The sequence below is a fragment of the Ictalurus punctatus genome, chromosome 23 (assembly GCF_001660625.3).
Source record: "Ictalurus punctatus breed USDA103 chromosome 23, Coco_2.0, whole genome shotgun sequence".
Taxonomy (NCBI): Eukaryota; Metazoa; Chordata; class Actinopteri; order Siluriformes; family Ictaluridae; genus Ictalurus; species Ictalurus punctatus.
The window spans coordinates 7,247,501-7,266,023 of record NC_030438.2 but is presented as its reverse complement, the minus strand read 5'-3'; the positions used below and the strand labels follow the sequence as shown (position 1 = coordinate 7,266,023).

The following is an 18,523-nucleotide window of genomic DNA, read 5'->3' as shown; positions in this document are numbered from 1 at the left end:
GTACAGCAATAACATTATAGTAGACAATGCTTACAGTGACGACATATTTTAGTGTTCTGTCGATTTCAGTTCTGTCAAATAATTAATTAATAGTAGAAATAAATTAATTTTTTAAATTGATTTTTAAAGATTCTGTATAAAAATCAAGGTAATGAATATTACACACAAGGTTTATATTTTCCATGTTTGGCATCGAAGGATTTCTCGTGAAGGATTATTGCATTTCAAATCAAATTTAACCGGGTGGAATTACATTGAAAGCAAAATAGGATTAATATGAATCATGAATATGAACTAGGATTAATATTAATTTTGTTCTCAGGTTTTATATATATGTTCGTATATTATATATATATATATATATATATATATATATATATATATATATATATATATATATATATATATACACACACACACACACACACACACACACACACACACACATATATATATATATATATATATATATATATATATATATATATATATATATATATAGTAAAGGTTATAATATTACACAATATAAGAATGTATATTTTGCTAAACATTTTTATTATAATAACAGAAAATCGCAGTGATAATGCTTCGTGAAATGTTAGATGTAATTCCAACACAATTAGATTAATTCGATGAATTAGAATCAGTTAGATGCATTTTATTAGCAACGCAGAACTTGTATGGAAGAAGCTGTGCCTTGTTACATGGAATTACTTCTTGACAAAATGTTCAACTAATTATTATTATTTGTAGTAGTAGTAGTCATAGTAGTAGTCTCCCCCTCACTTGTGGGGTTCATATTCTTTCAATCAAAAAATATCTTGAGAAAGATGATAATTTCAGGGATAAATATAATGTAAATAAATGCAACCGTTGCTAATCTCCAGTTTCATTAGAAAAACTTAGAATTACGCAACTATTATTATTATTATTTTTATTTTTTATTTTTATTACTTTTATTATTATTATTATTATCCATCCATCCATCTTCTACCGCTTACTCCTTCTTCAGGGTCGCGGGGGAACCTGGAGCCTATTCCAGGGAGCATCGGGGACAAGGCGGGGTACACCCTGGACAGGGTTATTATTATTATTATTATTATTATTATTATTATTATGGCAGGTTGTGCCCGATGCTCCCTGGGACAGCCTCCAGGTTCCCCGTGACCCTGAAAAGGAGTAAGCGGTGGACGATGGATGGATGGATGATTATGGCAGGGTTGTTGTTGCTGTTGTTTTGTTAGATCAGTTTTAAGAGGTAAACAAGAAAGCAAGTGAAAGAAAGGAAAGAAAGAAAAAGAAAGAAGGAAACGAAAAAGAAAGAAACAAGGAAAGAAATCTGCCTTGACATTTTTAGGGCTATGTTTTACTGATAACACGTTAATATTCACAAAAACAGAAGCAGACAAGCAGCAGGACATTTACAGTAAAAATACATTAAGTTGTAATGTGATAAACAAAAACTAGAACAAATAAACAAAAAACACACGTCATAAAATAACCAAGTTGTGGAAATGTATATATATATATACAAGGTGTGTGTGTGTGTGTGTGTGTGTGTGTGTGTGTGTGTGTGTGTGTAAACTGACAAACATGGGTTAAGGGGCTCCGGGAAAAACTTATTTTAAAAATCTGTTTCGAGTTTCCGGCTATGAAAACACACCAGTGACGTACTTCCGGTTCACGCTTCATGGAGTGTGTTGGAAGGGAGGTAGCTCGTGCCCTTCACTCTACATTATTGCACTATTGCACTTTATTACATACAGAAAAGCGTTTATTTCCATTCACAACACATTCACATACCATGTGCTGAAATCTGGTATTTTGGTGGACGATCCGTCTTCTACTTCTAGCGTTTTCAGCGGTGAGAAGTGGACAGGGTAAGGAGCTAGTGCTAATTCCAACGCTAGCAGGCCTACTATCTTCGCTAGGATAAGAAATTCTCGTGTTGATTTAGCTCAGTGAATGTTATTTTGTGAGCATGTCTTGAGGAAAATAAACAACATTTAAAAAACCGTCTGTATATTTAATATTTGATTATCAGAATAGCTGCTACAAAAAGCTAATGGCTAACAAACTACACCAGAATGCTTTAAAGCTAACTCTGCCAGCTGGAAACGTTTCTGAGGCTAAGCTAAACCATAACAAGGACATAAATAGCATTTTCTTATCTGTTTAATCATTTTTAATTATTCGTTATTAGTAAGGTTTTTTTTAATTAAAATGATCATTTTGCACAATAATCTCTTTCTCACACACACACTGCATCCCAAATGGCTTGCCTTTAGACACCGCACTATTTAGGCTGTAGCGGACATTATAAGGGAACATATAATGCAATTATTATTATTATTATTATTATTATTATTTTAAAAGTCTGTTTTATATATAGGCTAGCTAGCTTCCTGTAGTGTATATTAGCCATGCATGTGTTTGAAGTGTTGTTGGAGCTGTATAACTTTAGGCTGATATGATGATAATCACTATATCGAGATAAATTATTTTACGTGATTTAAATGTATTTATTTCAATGTTTTTTTTGGCTCACTGCAAGCAGGTGATGATATAAAACTTTTTTGTTGATTTTGCACTTTAAAGGTGCAATAGTCAATATTTTTCATTCCATCCTTACTAATGCAAATGTGTGTGCGTGTGTTTAGTATTGGGATCGGCTTCTTGTCAATCATTTTATAGACACGCCCCCAGCACCCCTTTACATCCTCATACATCGTTATGAGATGTTTATAGAATCGTAACTCGTCTTTCCAGGGGTGTAATACCCGAGCGAGCGTGAAACTGACACGATTGTGTTTTTGTTTTTTGTTTTTTAGTTTTTTTTGTAATGGTAACTGTATGGTAGTTGAACTGCTGTAATTTTGGGGCGGAGCTTTGTGTACATGGATGGAAATGGGGTGGGTTCAATGGATTTTAAAAAAAGAATCATTCGATTTTTAATCAGCTCCACCCATTTAACCGCCAGAGGACCCCTCCCACGCCCCCCCCCCCCCCCCCCCCAACACACACACACACACACACACACACACACACACACACACACACACACACACACAACCCACTAAGGCGCATTTAAATTTTCTACAAATTTAACATTTGTTTTTTTCTTTACCCATTCTAAACTTCTTTATTTTTTATTTTTTCCACACAATTTCTTTCTTGTGATCATCTTTAAATCCGCCTTCTCTTAAATTGGACATGGCTTTGAGATTCTTCCACATTTAAGAAAAAAAAAGTGTCTTGTTGTATTTGAACGAAGTTCAAACTGGATATTCTTCGTTTTGCCAAGGGGAAAGTATTGGCACCCCCGGCTTTGGTGAGCGGTAAACTCGGCGTGTCCCGTGCTCGGTAGTTTGCCTCGTGTGGCACTTTTTTAAACATAAGAAAAGGAAAGTTTATTTTTATTTTGTCAAGCACTTTATTTAATTTTGGTCATGGTTCAATTCTTTTATACATCGCCTGGTGGTGTGGCTCATGTTCTTTTGTTTTTAAGGTGACAATGTCACGGCAACATTCAAGATCCCCTCTACATTCAAGGTATTTGGGTTCAACTAGTTTAACCTAATTTAAAAAATTAAATTCACATTGTAGTATAATCTTGTTTTGGGGGGAGGGGCTTCTTTTTAAATTTTTTAAAATTTATTTAATTATTAACAACTTCATTCATGCAGACCCTCGACGCTGCTCGGAAGGCGTGACGGATATTACGGTGAGCAGTACCACGCGTTGGTGCGTTCCGATCTGTGGAGAGGTTCAGAAAATGTTGACAACAGAACCGTGGAAGGAGGCCTACGCTGGGATAGCGGGTCCTCTCAAGAAGTGGAGCAGGTTGACCACTGGGCCAAGTTCATCGAGGCTATCGGTCGTGCTGGAAAGCGGAAAGCTTCATCGTCCATGTCGAGGTACCACGCCCAGGACGGCGTCCAGAGTTTCGAAGAGGACTCGGGACGCTCTCCGAGACAGCTGCCTAGGGAGAGGTTGTCTTCCCCGGAAGCTTCGCACTACGGCGTAGAAACGCTTCAGAGGATTCAGTCTCCAGGCCAGAGGAGGACCGCGCACGACGCCGGTCTTGTAGACCGGCGCTGTTCAAGAAGTTCCAGTCCTAGGCATTCACAAGCAAAGAGACACGACAGAGCGGAACATGGATATCACAATGAAGAACGCGAAGATAGATATGAAAGAAGCTCCTATAGCGAGAGGTACAAGAACACTGATCTACTGAGGCGAAGGAAATGAGTGGAGAAAAACATGGGATTCAGTTATGAAGTCTCTAGTTTTTAGATTTTAGAATATTTGAATGTATACGAATAAATTATTTATTACATAATGCCGTTTTTAAAATGTATTACTTTATTCATTTTTGGGTGTTGTTCCTGATCACCAGGCAGCACTTTGCACATTGTAAAAGATATACACTACCGGGCAGAAGTTTAGACACACTTATTCTTTATTTATTTTCAATTATTTTCCCATGTTTTATAATAATAATAATAATAATAATAAATTTATCAAAACTCTGGAGTAACACAAATGGAACTATGGGAATTATATTGTGATAAAAAAAAAAAACCCAAAATAAAGTAGACATGCTTTTTAACTAGAATTTCCAAAAATATATTCTTGGCATTTTCTCATCGATTTCTTGAGGAATTTCCCTGAGATGTTTTTTAAACAGTATTAAAGAATTATCGGCTGCTTTTCGGAATATTTCGCTCCGAGTTGTTCTTTGAAAACAATATTATTTTTGTAAATAAAATGTTAGTTTTCTAATGAAAGAAATGAATACGTCGGCACAATTATATTTGTCTATTATTATATTTATTTTTGTCTACAACACCGATTTCACACATTTAATCACACGCCTATACATCAAAAGCTTTTTAAGATCATGAGAAACAGTTCAGCTGAGTGTCCACAAACTTTTGACCGGCAGTGTGTGTGTATATATTTTTTAGACCACTTATGGCTAGTGTTTAAAATGGGCGCTTGATAAGGAAGCATAGTTTTTTTTGTTTTGTTTGTTTTACTATAATTTTAATGTTGAACATATTGTACTTGCTTTTCCAACACAGGTCACTGAAGTCAAATTATACGGCGCATGAACTACATTTTAAAGAATACCAAGATTTGGATCCACAGGAGGGATATACTGTGTCGCCTAGGGGTTTCAGTCCACATTGTGCCCCTGTTATAGTGGAGCATGATCATGGAATCCCAAAAGACGATGCAAGGATCCACAATCCAGGTAGGGACAGAGAACGTCAGAGGAGCCGCGATCCGGCTCGGGAGCGAGGGCATCCGAGGAACCGCGATCCAAGTAGAGACCGAGAGTGTCCAAGGAGTCGTGATCCGGTTAGGGACCGAGAGCGTCCAAGGAGCCGTGATCTGGGTAGGGACCGAGAGCAACCAAGAAGTGGCGGTCCTGTCAGAGACCAAGAGCATCCAATGAGCCGTGATCCGGTTAGCCAGCGAGAGCAACCAAGAAGCGGTGGTCCTGTCAGAGAGCATCCAAGGAGCCGTGATCCACCTAGCCGGCAAGAGCATCCAAGGAGCCGTGATCTGGTTAGGGACCGAGAGCAACCAAGAAGCGGCGGTCCTGTTAGGCACCAGGAGCATCCAAGGAGCCGTGATCCGATTAAGGACCGAGATCGTCCAAGGAGTCGTGATCCTCAGAGAACCACTGATCTGTCAAGAGACCGAGATTATGCAAAAAGCACTGAACTACAAAGGGGCAGAGATCCCACCAGGGGAAGAGAATCTTCAAGAAGCCAGGAACGCTATAAACATGGAAGTGATTATAACCATCATGCAGGAACATCCCATGATGGCTCCAGCAGTTCTTCAAACTATCACGTTCGGGAAGACGCAAGATTCCGTACCTCTTCGGCTGAAAGAGGAAGTCCCTTGCTAGGCCTGCAACACCACAAGGAGCAACCTAGGATGGGATCACTTTCTAGAGAGCTCCATGGACAAAGGGCAGTGGATGATACAGACTTCAGAATGGATGAGAGCAATAGGGGAAGAGCCTCCATTCATGACTGGGAGGAGGAGATGCAAACTAGAGGGAGTCACGGTGGTGTGCTGAGACAAGGAGACGTTCTGAAAAGAAATGCTCAACATAGGAGCCCAAGCTATCCTGGACCTAGAATGGATTTTGCCGAGACCCTCAAGATCAAAGTGGACATGAGTCGTCCTGTGGGCCAGAGCAGGTATAGTATCGTCGCAGCAGTACTCTAGGGAATGGTTAAAAGTTCATGCCTCTTTTCCAGACACACAGCATGAAGCTACATCATAAAGAAGACTTGAACCTGTTGTTCAAACGTGCCCATTTCTGGAATTTGGACCATTGCAAGAATGGAAATTTTTTCTAAATAGGATGCAGGAAGCTAAAGGAAACTGGTTAGATAACTCAACTCATCAGACCTTCAAGCTTTGCATTTAATCTACCACCCCCCAGATAAATTCCCCAGTGTACGCAGGTCTTCTGATGGTTTACGCACTGGATCACTTCAGACTCTTCCATATAAGGCCTTGACGAGATGAAACCTCACATTATTCTGGATGAGAAGGGTCCCGGGTACCCTTTATAGCGGAACCGAAGGTGGTCGTAGACAGTGACCTGACACCTGGGACTCCCAACTGATGTTCCCTTGAGTAGTGTACCAGGTATTTAACCTGGTGGATGATGTTTGAGTCAGTATATTGCGTATCCTGTCTCTCTGCCACCACCTTATTTCCGAGGTGTGCTGAGTTTCACAAGGGTATTAGCCAAACATGCATTGCATACTTATGAAATACGGACATTGTTGAAGGAATCCGGAATTCAAGATTCTGGCCACAGTATTGAAGGATTTCAGGAGGTCGAAGGAAGAAAATCAAGTGAGGCAACTCAACCATTTTTCCAAGGTTACCGACAAGAATTTGGACACGGGTGGCAGAAGAAGGAACGCTTCGTAGCAACGTTCGTGTTGCCTAGGATTCATCCCAGCTACACTGAAGAGGACGGTGTTCACGTTGCATGAAGATGAGGAACCAAACGTGAGGTCGTTAAATCGCAACCAACGGTTATAGCATTCTGCAGTTCGTAGTTGGCTATGCTTACTCGATGTCCGATGGAAGAAGTCTTCACTCTTTTATACGATACTTGCACATCGCAGTCCAAATTGAGGCGCCTGATCGTTGAGATGGATTTGAGATCTTTACTCCGATGGTTCGGGGCAAGACTGGATTATCGGCTTCTTTTGGTCGAGGGAAGTGAAGATGTCGCGTCCACCAAAATACCAGTATCCACAGCTCTAAACTTTTTACCTGCTACCTTTTTCAGAGCGATACTGTCCCAAGGTAAGTCCGCAGAATTCTTTTAATTATCAGTCCTCGATTTTGTGAAAACTTACTCTGGGCATACGTTGGAACCTGATGGAGATGTAGACGGTCCTGGCTGATATCGCACCTGGAAACGAAGGTTTTGAAACCGCCAGCTGGCGCTCACCTTCGTTTCAGGACGCGTCGACGTTTTTAACATCAAGGCAAAGAAGAGATTTCTTTTCTGAATGAATGAACGAACGAACGAGTGAAACATTTTGGGGATGATGTCTACTGTAAGTGGATCTGTTTTTCTGAAGTCATGTATGCAGCAAAACGTGAAAATAAAATGCGTTCGTTTCTGTTACTTTGATGGGTTTTTTTGGGGGGCATTAATACATTGCCTGAACTGGACTTGAAAGATTGCAAGAGGATCTACTTGATCAAAAATCGTCCACTTTCCAGACTGGAAATGGACTTTCGGAAGAACATCGATCGGTTCTTGAGGCTCAGTTCTCGTCTCTCGCTGACGTAAAGACCCGTCAGTGGACGCCCACATCACAAGACGGATGAAATCAAATTCAACTCCTCACAGAGAAGACTGCAAAGAAGCAAGCTCGCATTCGGTGTGATCTATTAAAGGTAAAACGATCCATTGAGCTCTGGAAAGACCGAGAACGATGGCTCACCAGTGTCTGGTGGTGGTGTTTTCTCCGTCTTTATTCGACATCAGCTTGTTTATTTAACTCTGACCAGCGCAAGGGTTCTTCTTGGGACAATTGTTCCAAATCTTCAATCTTGAAACCTAGGAACAAGAACAAACGTCCTCAAAAACTGGAAGTCATTAAAGCATGAAGCCTACCTGAACTGGACAAGACTTTCTCCAGGAATAAACCCAGACAGAAGAACTTTCCTTTGTGCTCACCCTAACTACTCCTTATATCACACTTAAATCTGGAAAATTCTGTATTCACTATCCTCAACTATCAAGAAGCTTGACGAAGTGCACACCAAAGGAACAAAACGGAGAGTGTAAAAGAGGCATGAACTTTTCACCATCCATTTATGACTCAGTGGTGTACTTAAAAGCAGCAAAGTTCTAAAGAGAACCTGAACCTGGTGCAAAGTAAAGTAATATAACACAAGATCACCTTTTTAAATTTAAGCTTGAATTCAGAAAGAGGCCAATTTAATGTTAAAACTGATCAGTATCTTGCTCAGAAACCACTCTGCTTTTTAGATACACCCTGTAAAGAAAGAGAGAGTTTTGTAATGTTTTCTAGTTTACATACGCTTGCTGAAACGTTTCGCATCACACTCGGGTTCAAACGCTTATTCAAGCCTTTTTTTTTTTTTTTTTTTTTCCAAAACAAAAACAATGCAGTAACACCTTTTTTAAATTTCCCCCGAGGGTGGTTTAGGTTTGTTCTGTGTAGCTGGTAGATTTGGTGGCTGTTGTAGAAAACCCAACATGCTGAACAGTAGATGTGTAGATTAGAAGCCCAACTGATGTCCAAGCCACAGAGTACAAAAATCCTCAACTGAGTAGCTGTTTGGGGAAAGAGATGACTTAAAAGCGCTTTATTTTAAGAAATGGCAAGTAAGGATTAGTTCTGTTTGGGACTGTTGACCTTTCACGAAGGTTTTCACGACCTTTTGGTTATTGTTGGTACATCTGATGAGCTTTCAAGCCTGGAGTTTTTATCGTGACGTACCATGTTGATCGTAATCAATCGCATGATATTAACGATGCAATAGATCTAGATTTTCAAAGAGGACCAAACAAAAAAAAGGAACATCCATGACATAGCATTCAACAGTGTAAAAATGTTTAAAGGGTAAAGAGCAGAGCTGCAGCTTGTAGACCTTAGCCGCTTCGTCAACTGGAAATCTTTGGAGATGACCTGTAAGTTTACGTCTAGCTCTGTTAATGTATGTAATTACAAGCAGGTAATTACAGGATTTTAAGGAAGGCGTTCAAGCCCCATAACTGCAGCAGTCAGTTATTTAAAGTCGTTATAAAGCTATCCTGCATAACGTATTTTAATCCACACCTCTTGGGTTTATGAAAGGGGTGAAGTTAGACTTCCGGGTAGCGTCCGGACATCAGATAAAAGTCCTGAAAGCTCGTCAGAGGTTCCGGTGCTTGGATACCGTTGCTAAGTTACGATTGCTAGCAGAGTTTAGTGACTGGTCAATTGCATAATTCATAGTCATTCCCAGTTTCATAGAACCTGCCATGCCTTTGAATATCATGATTGCTTTCTTCATCCTCTGCCTTCCCCAATCCTTTATGCAGCCAGTTGGGCTATTCCTCTGAAAGGCAGTTGTCGCTCGATTTGGTCAATGTGGGTCGACAGCGTCTCGACTTCCTGCCCATGCTGGAGCACTCTGGGACGTTCAGGGAGACGCCGATGCACTCTGGGACCTTCGCGCAAGAGATCATCACTCTGGTGCATCAAGTCAAAGGTCCGATGTAGTTGGGTTAATCGAGTTGCTTGACGCTAATTAGCATTTACAACGTTTGTTTGGTTTAACGTTCTTTTGTTCTTTATCAGAAAATTATTTTCAGGGTTATGGCGTCACGCTTAATGAACGGTTCTCTAACGAACAAGAGTATTCTATGGTGGATGAGTTTGCAGAAGACGAGCAGGAGATGGAGGGACTCGTGAACAGGTAGCTGTCTCATGTGATGCAAAACTACTTCTTTATGCACAATAATTCTCTTCATGCTAATATGTCAATCTGCCAGTGAGCTTGGTTATTGGGGTGATTTTTGAAAAGCTGCGTTTCCTGTAATCCATGCTACGACGGATTTAGTGTCTTTGGAGAGCAGTTTCAATAATACTTGTCTATCTTGTCTTGAAATTTATCTCCGTTTAATGTAATAATGACTCGCTGCTTCTTGCTGATGTAGACTGTGATTCTATTACAGCAAAAACACTATTCGCTGTAGATTTGACACTTAAGCAGTGCTGAATTCGAATGATAACTTACACGAGATTGCGACACGCTTCCTTCGGAGCAGTTTGGTCAAAGAATTGAATCAGTTTTTCTGAAGCGATGTAAGACTGCACGTGTAACACCATAAAAGGTTCGTATCGTACAGCAGTACAAACTCTCCCTTCGTGATTAACTTATCCTCAAAACGGCCGTTTTCTTAGCTAAACAAAGACTGTCGAACAACCTGTTTAGTGACTGTTTTAAACGGTTATGAGGCGAACACGGTCATCATGTAAAGTCCGTAGTATTATGTCATTATCTCGGCACCAGGTCAGTATCGGATATTGACCCGTTTTTAGTGACTTTTGCATCCTTAAATCATGCCCGTACTGTCTCCGACGAAGCCCGATTACTACACCGATAAAGATGGAAAATTAAATGTTTTCTTTGTTGTATTTATGAATCCTGCAGGCCACTCAGTTCCACATCTTTAGACACTCAGATTTTCTGCAAGATTGCGCCGATGCAGGTAAATCAGCGCACATAATCTCATCTGCATAAATAACACGGTTCGGCTCGGTTTAAAGTCATCAATCGCTTATCAAAATCCTCCCGGTTTAGTCCCAGAGGAAGCCGCACGTTCCTGCTCCTGGAGATCTCCGGCACGACCTGGAGAGGAAAAGACAGGAAAGACTGGAAGGTGTGAAGATCACGATCGCCGGAGGAAGCTTCTCTCAGATACTGCCTCAGAGGTAACGAGGCCGCTTTATGACCTTTTATTAACGGATAAATTCGTTAATTGCTTTATTAAATTAAAGTACTATATACTCTTGTCGACGCTTAGTCAGGAGAACGAGTCCACATACGTGGACGACGAAGACCCGCGCGAGACAGGCTGGTCCGAAGAGGCGCCTCAGCGAACCGAACACTGGGTGAGTGGATGTTATTCTTGTCGATACCGGGTCATGTAGAAAACGTTTTCGAGTCCTGTGTTCTGATCACCGTCGTGCACGTGTGCCGCAGAACGACCCTCGTCCGAAAAGACCCGCCCAGAATTTCACCGCCAAACGGAACCGCGTCCGGAATCGACCCGGCCAGCGCACGAAAAGGAACGCGAATAACGGTACAAACCTTTCACACTCGGGGAACGCTGTAAAGCTTTATTTCACTCTGTAAAATTCAACACGTCTTGTCTTTTCCCTTCCAGGCGCCCGATGGTGAGGACCGAAGTGATGCTCCAGTATCGCACTCGAGCGCTTCTCGCTTTACCGTTCGACGCTAGATTATAATAAGTTTCATTTTATTTGAAATTTCACTGCTAGTCGATCATAAATTGCTCGATTACTGACGTGACGTTCTCACGGTTCGGTCATCAGCATATGAAGAGAGCACCAGACAGCGGAGCGGTTTTATATCGCCCGCTTAAAGAACGTGTTCACGTGCAGCGCCAACAAAGGAAGTGTTTGTGAACGGATGTCGTTTGTGTTTGTTTTTAGAGCCACCAGACGTTGATTACCATCTACCATCACATCACATCACACCTACCCTGTAACATTTAAAGCCCGTCTCCGTATTAACCAGCCGTTACCAGAATAAAAGCCGTGGCTTTTTTCACAACCTAATCATTATTCACGAAATTGTCCAGAGTGTATTGTTCATATTAAAGGATTTCATTTACATTTGTTGAAGAAAGAAAAAAAAAAAGATAAAGTTCAGTTATGTTCAGATTAGGTTTAGGTACATTTCTGTGGCTTTGTGTTTTAATCTGTTTTAAGAGAAACAACTGTGTGTAGGTAATATTGTTGTACATATAGTTTTGTATGAAATAAATATACACAACAATGGTTTGCCTTTAACTGTTGGCATGGAATCTTGGCCTTTAAATCTTGGCACACAAGTATGACCAAAAATAATCATCTTCAGTAAGCACTTTATCTTGGTCATGGTTGCAGTGGATCCCAAACCTAATCCAGGAATTCTGGGTGGTGGGATAGAAGACACTTATTCTCAGCTAGGGGAAATTTTTCATAACCACTCCACCTACTTGGCATAGAAGGAAGCAGGAGAACCTGGAGGAACCCCACCTGACCATGCACAGAAAGTCCACACAGGCCCCGAGCTCAGGATCGAACCTGGGATCCTAAAGCTGAGAAGCTGCTAAATCAGCTTCTCTTCTACTTTCAAGATGCTGATGTTTTGTTCAAAAGAGATCAAAAGTACATGGGTGGAGCTTCTAAAACGTTTCGAGTCCAAGAACTGATTCGTGTTCAGGAGTGAGTTTGTGAGAGACTCTGGGTCAGGATATGAAGAAGGAACAATTCCTTATATACTGTACATGCACTATAAATCATGAATGTCACTGCAAAAAAAAAAAATCCACAACCATCTCAGTGCCAAAATGAAAACTGTGATGCAGATCGGTTTGTAAAACCTCACCATCATTTCAACTACTGAAAATGTCTTCGTGTAAAGGCACGAGACCATCCAAAATACGACGTCTTTGGTGCTTCCTCGCCAGATCATGCCTGCTCCTCAGCTGGTTTGCACTTTGTAACACACCACAACTTTTCGAAGGCTTACAGATGAGACTCGTCACACGAGAGCGGTTTAAAAGTCACGTCCATGTTCTCCTCCATGACCAGGTCGTATCGGCACATCGGAGGCCTGGAGAAGATGGAAGATATTGTGTGAGGATATTTCATACCGCGCGCTAACTTTATCTACACGCCGTTCCTTAGTAACAGTGTAAAACACTTTAAAAAAAAAAAAAAAACATTTAAAAAGGGTATTCACAATACCAAGTGTGATTGGCTCTTCCTACCAACCAGAGACACAATATAAGATGGTGGATAAAAACGGATGTGTATATACACAAGAAAAGAGTGAGCAACGCACAGTGCAGGAAAAGCTATGCTTATTTGATATAAATTTTCACATGTATATGAATTTTGTTTGCTAACGTGAGGAAATGTTCAACAGTATCTAACGGAGACGTGCTAGTTAGACAGAGTCACAGCAGTCCGTACAGGATTTTGCGTACTGGATTGCAAGATGAAGGAATAAAACGTTTGGGGGTACGCTGTTGTAAGAAAATAATCAATAATGGGGTAGTTAGTGTGAGGCAACCCGGTGTAAAGGGGAGTTACCGATATTACTCTGAATTTGATTCTTTTTCCAATAAGAGCACATTCCTGAGTATTTAATTCCTTGTGTTTTAAACCACAGCAGTTTGCTAAAGTTTACAGGTTTTTAAAATGTAAAGTTTACTAAAGCATGACATGCCGTGTGTGTGTGTGTGTGAGATTGTGCCCTGCGAGGGATTGGCACCTGGTCCAGGGTGGACCCCGCATTGTGCCCAATGTTCCCTGGGATAGACTCCAGCTTCTACACGACCCAGTAGGATGGATGACATGCCTTATAGTTACATATAATATTATGGAAAGTCCTGTTCTCTTTATCACTCGAATGCAGTTGCCTGCTTTTGGCGCTCACCTCTCTGGCAGATCCAGTGGCGTAATCATAATGCGAAGGAGGCGAATCTTATATTGCGGTCCGATCACGTTTGCAGTGACGATCCGGAAGGAGATCTTCCGAACCGGATACAAGTCCTCGTCAAACTGGGCGAGCAGTCGCATGGATGTGTGTTGCTCGAAGCGCAGCGGCTTACTACGCGACAACAGACAGGTTTCTCATGAACCTCAGGAAGAAATCTCTCCAGCATTCTAAACAAACCAATACAAATTTATAGCTACTTACTGGTCGATCCTTGTCTCTGTTACGTTTTTGCCGTTGAGGAAGCGAAGGATAACTAACCCCCATCGCCGGTACTGATTCCACGTAACCGTGTCCACGATGTAGCTCGTCTCTGTCACACAAGCAGAATGAAAAATGTGCTCCTTCAAGATTAAAATGGGATTTTATCCAGAGGTCACGGTTCTGTAAACTCACTTCTGTATGGCGGCTCTGCTGTGGTCGAGAAGTAGACTTTCGTCTGTCCTAGTTTCAACAGTTTGTCCCTCCACTGGCTCAAGTCGTATCCTAGAGGAAAAACCTTAACATAAACTTCATTATCATATCATTAAGTCACTTTTATTGTTATTGCATACATACGGATGGGTGATAAATAAAGGAAAACCACAACCATCATCATCATCAAAACACTAACACTGAGGAAAGATCAGTTGGAAGAACAGTGTTCATCATTGCCGTACCGTTCCAATGACATGAAGAATAAACACCATGGAGCACTGAAGCTCTTCTAGTGGCTCACATTGATCCTACACTTCATGTTTGGATTTTCCTTTAATCCGTCACCCATCTGTATATTCACCGTGATGTCGTGAGAGACGTTTGCGTTACCCAGAACAGGGCAGGATGCTGGTTTAAAGGCCTCACACCGCGAGCACTGGCCGTTGATGAAGTCGGTGTAGGTGGAGCAGGGAAAAGCAGTGAGGCGACAGGTGCGGTTTAGAGAGCACAGATAGAGAAAAACAGAGCGCTGGTGGTCGCAAACAAAGTAGGACTTTCCTAAGGATGAGAGAAAGTAATATGTTTATACATTCAGGAAGTTCTGTCTTTAAATACAGTTGTTAATGTTCGTATGACCTGACCTGACCTGAGAAGATGGTCTTGGGGCAGCCAGGCTGGTCTAGTCCTCCATTGGCATAGAAATCAATATGACCATTAGCTCCTTGGAGGCCAAATGCTGTCAAGACAAAAGGAGCGTGTTTTCATTAGGGATACATCAATACCATTACTGCTATCCTGACGTTGTGGGCATTTACTCATCCGATACATAACTCTGACAGATGGACATTAGCTAACTAAATGTAGCTAGCTAATGCACTTTATTTCAAACCAACTCGTTAACATTAAAGGATGAGACTGTGTGTGAAAACAAACGTGCGCTCTTCATGAACACTATTTTAAACATAAACAGAGCTAAATAAAATATTACATGATGCCCTGAGAGATTATCAGAATCGGTGTTTATACTGTATAAAAAGTATTTAAAAAAAAAAACATGTACTCAAAGTCTGAAAAAAAAAAAAAAAAAAGATATTGATATATCTGTAGTTTTCACACGGCAGCGAATGGAATATTATTTCCCAGGAGTACTGCACATTAAAGATTGGGAAGCACAAAGAGAATGAGAAAGAGAAAAGATGGATGGTTTCGTATTCAACCTGTAGTTTAGGTGCTTACAGTTCATGTCTGTGTGCAAGACGTCTACAAATTGAGCGTCGGTCGGATCCAGACGCTCCTCAGGAGGCACGCCTGCAAACATTGGGCCGGCGGGGTCCAGACCTGATCGAATGGAGAGTTCAGTCAGCAGTGGATAAGACAAGACATTTAGAGGTAGAATTTATCATTTGTTTATCAACTGTGATACAAAGTTTACTCTTAAACGCATAGAAATATGTCAAAACGTATCAGTGCTATGTTTATTACACTGTTTCTGTCCATTTGTGGCCACCATATTATCTAAAAAAAGGAGCAACAACGATGAAGACTTGAAGCTCCGCCCACTCCGCACAATCACGTCATATCATATGAAGTGATGAAATGCTCAATTTCTTGGCGATGGTAATCACATACACACTACAGACATGTTAGATAGGGTGGAGAAAACGTTAAACGTGTTAAATGTTATTTAAAGGATTAGCGTCGACCTGTGATTCGTCCCACTTGGCCTCCCAGCATAGCTCCTATAAACCCAGCCACATGTGCACCCAGACTCACTCCTATGAGATGGATCGAGTCGAGACACGCTCCCTCATCCTGAATAAAACACACACACATAGGCACACACCTTACCAACACCTTGCTTACTGGTATACATACAGTACATTCACATTATAGGTACAGTAGCATCTAAAAGTCTGAGTATACTCCTACATACATTTAAGTTTTCGTTTATGGATTTATCAAGAGAACATTTAATCAATAAGTCACATATACGTACGTGTCAATAATGGAAACATACGGCTGGATATATAAAGATTTGGGTGAGATTTCTATTACTTGCTAGCTTCAGTGGCTTGCATAAGTATTCAATCCAGAACTTTGAACATCCCTCAAATCCATTGGTAAACAAATGTAAAGAATATGGCACATCAGTGATTCTGCCAAGAGGAGGCCGTCCACCAAAAGTCAGAGCTGGGTATAAAGGGGATTAGTCAAAGAAGCACCCAAGAGGCCAAGGGTAAGTCTGAACGTGATGCTGCCGCCACCATGCTTCACAGTGTGGATGGTGCTCTCAGGGTGAAGAGCGGTGTTGGGCTTCCATGAACTGTAGCACTTCTGCTAAAGCCAAAAATTCTCATTTGGTTGTCATTACACTAGAAAGCATTTTTGCATGAATCTGTGTTTCATAGTTTCATAGTAAATTAAACTAAAAACTAAAGAATATTTGTAAATAATTTAGCAAATCTTACGATTTTACCCCCAAATACAATATCATGGGCTATTTTTGTGTAGATTCCTGAGTTCCAGGTTGTAACGCTACAAAATGCGGAAAAGTTCAAGTATACCTGAAATACTTATGCAAAACACTATGTTTCAGTTTAAAAAACTACATCTACTGTGCAAACAGTGTGTTATATTGTTTGACATTTTATATGAAGATTTGTTTTTCGGTTAAAACGGTATTCTTTAATTGTAATCATCATCATTGAATTTTCTATTAGTTTGAAATCAGATGAAATAAAACAGGTTGTTGATCGTGGATTCAGACTCGTGGGCTGTCCCGTGACTCACGGTCATCCTGCGTATGAAGGCGGTGATGTTGGTGGCGGTGCGGCGTGTGTTTGCCACGGCGGTGAAGTAGTTGAGGTTGGCAGCTCCACGGTTCCAGTCTACCACCAGGACGTTCATGTCGGCCTGCTCGGCCAGCAGCCGCGTGATGTGGTTGATCCAGATGGGGGGCGCGCCGGTGGGCCGGTAGCCGTGGATGACGAAGGTGGTGGGTCGGGTCACGTGGAACAGCGGCACTTTGGTGAAGTTGTGGTGAGGAAGCTCAAGGCCACAGTCCAGATTGGCGCGTGTGTACAGGAGCAGACGCACGTACAGGTTGGTTCCAATGAACGCCTCATGGAAGTCCACGTCTGAGAAGTTGTCGCACTCTTTGCCTTCGCCTGGTTGGAACGGACAACCAAAATTTAATTTCACTTTCACCTTTTGCATAACCACATCCATCCATCCATAAGTTTTCTGTACCGCTGATCCTACACAGGGTCACGGGGAGCCTGGAGCTTATCCCAGGGGACTCGGGCACCAGGTGGGGGACACCCTGGACGGGGTGCCAACCCATCTCAGGGCACAATCGCACACACATTCACACATTACAGATAATTTGGAAATACCAAATCAGCCTACAACACATGCCTTTGGACTGTGGGAGGAAACCGGAGTACCCACTGGAAACCCACGAAGCACGGGGAAAACACGCAAACTCCACGCACATGGGACGGTGGCAAGATTCGAACCCCCAACCCCGGAGGTGCGAGGAAAACGTGCTAACCGTTAGTCACCGTGCCCCATATAACAACATGTACAACAATTATGTTGGTAGAAAAATCGCCCAATCATGGAGGGACTGTTAAAGGGATAACTCACCCAACAATAAAAATTCGGTCATCGATTACTCACCCTTGTGTCGTTCCAAACCCGTAAGACTTTCATCACAAGTTAAGAGATTTTTAATGAAACCTGGGAGATTTCTGTCCCTCCATTTACAGTCCAGTAACCAAAACTTCCAAGGTCCAAATAGTTCATAAAGGCATTATTATTATTATTATTATTATTATTATTCTTTTCAGTTTAGCGAATTGATCCACAACATCGTAAGCCAGGGATTTACCCACTCCACCCAGTTCCTTCATCCCTGCCATTTGATCATCATGTCATTCTCCTTGCTCCTGTTTTGAAAGGAATGAGCAATGCTAACTCTCAGGTGCTGTGCTACAAGCCCCAGTATTTAGCGATCTAAGCTCTCTAATTATCATTCATGTAAGAGGCACAATTGGATCATGGTGCTATAAAAAGCAGATCATCCCACCTCTCTCTCTCTGCATGCTGACCTCAGTCCCTCCCGCCTGACCTCCGAGAAGTGTAAGGTGATTACAGGAGGTAGTAAAGTTGTGTCCAACTAAAGAATTTGTGACCCCTGATTAGGAAGAACCAAACAAAACACTGCCTAAACTCAGAACCCCTGGTTCAGCATCTGACATCATATCAACATGGCTTCACACAATGTTTACAG

At 41.5% G+C, this 18,523-nt stretch overlaps 2 protein-coding genes across 7 annotated transcripts in view; one reads left to right on the top strand and one right to left on the bottom strand.

Moving 5' to 3' along the window:
- Nucleotides 1-1,657: 1,657 nt before the first annotated feature.
- Nucleotides 1,658-12,116, top strand: zgc:112982 (uncharacterized protein LOC503771 homolog). Its single transcript, XM_017453382.3, has 11 exons — nt 1,658-1,880; nt 3,509-3,552; nt 3,687-4,214; nt 5,088-6,224; nt 9,617-9,786; nt 9,876-9,993; nt 10,732-10,789; nt 10,882-11,012; nt 11,105-11,192; nt 11,284-11,383; nt 11,468-12,116. The coding sequence occupies exons 2-11, from the start codon at nt 3,515-3,517 to the stop codon at nt 11,479-11,481; spliced, it is 2,382 nt and encodes a 793-aa protein (XP_017308871.2). The 5' UTR covers nt 1,658-1,880; nt 3,509-3,514; the 3' UTR covers nt 11,482-12,116.
- lipib (lipase, member Ib) overlaps nt 11,860-18,523 on the bottom strand; it is a 9,750-nt gene continuing 3,086 nt past the window's right edge. For 3 of the 6 annotated variants that reach the window (XM_053674760.1, XM_017453386.3, XM_053674759.1), the window contains 9 exons: nt 17,020-17,396; nt 15,933-16,041; nt 15,466-15,567; nt 14,876-14,965; nt 14,620-14,787; nt 14,209-14,298; nt 14,017-14,125; nt 13,753-13,926; nt 11,860-12,924 (listed from right to left, as the gene is read on the bottom strand). In XM_053674760.1, the coding sequence (XP_053530735.1) occupies nt 12,837-12,924; nt 13,753-13,926; nt 14,017-14,125; nt 14,209-14,298; nt 14,620-14,787; nt 14,876-14,965; nt 15,466-15,567; nt 15,933-16,041; nt 17,020-17,396 (1,307 nt within the window). In that variant the 3' untranslated portion in view covers nt 11,860-12,836. Of the gene's footprint in view, nt 12,925-13,752; nt 13,927-14,016; nt 14,126-14,208; nt 14,312-14,619; nt 14,788-14,875; nt 14,966-15,465; nt 15,568-15,932; nt 16,042-17,019; nt 17,397-18,319; nt 18,428-18,523 lie in introns of those variants that run through there. The other 3 variants (XM_053674758.1, XM_017453384.3, XM_053674761.1) reach the window with 2 other exon arrangements.

What these genes read in the sequence shown, in the direction of transcription:
- zgc:112982 (XM_017453382.3), top strand. Translation starts at nt 3,515, where the DNA reads ATGTCACGGCAACATTCAAGATCCCCTCTACATTCAAG. An exon ending in AGATCCCCTCTACATTCAAG is followed by an intron (nt 3,553 to 3,686) that starts GTATTTGGGTTC and finishes TCATTCATGCAG; the next exon opens with ACCCTCGACGCTGCTCGGAA. An exon ending in TCTGGTGCATCAAGTCAAAG is followed by an intron (nt 9,787 to 9,875) that starts GTCCGATGTAGT and finishes GTTCTTTATCAG; the next exon opens with AAAATTATTTTCAGGGTTAT.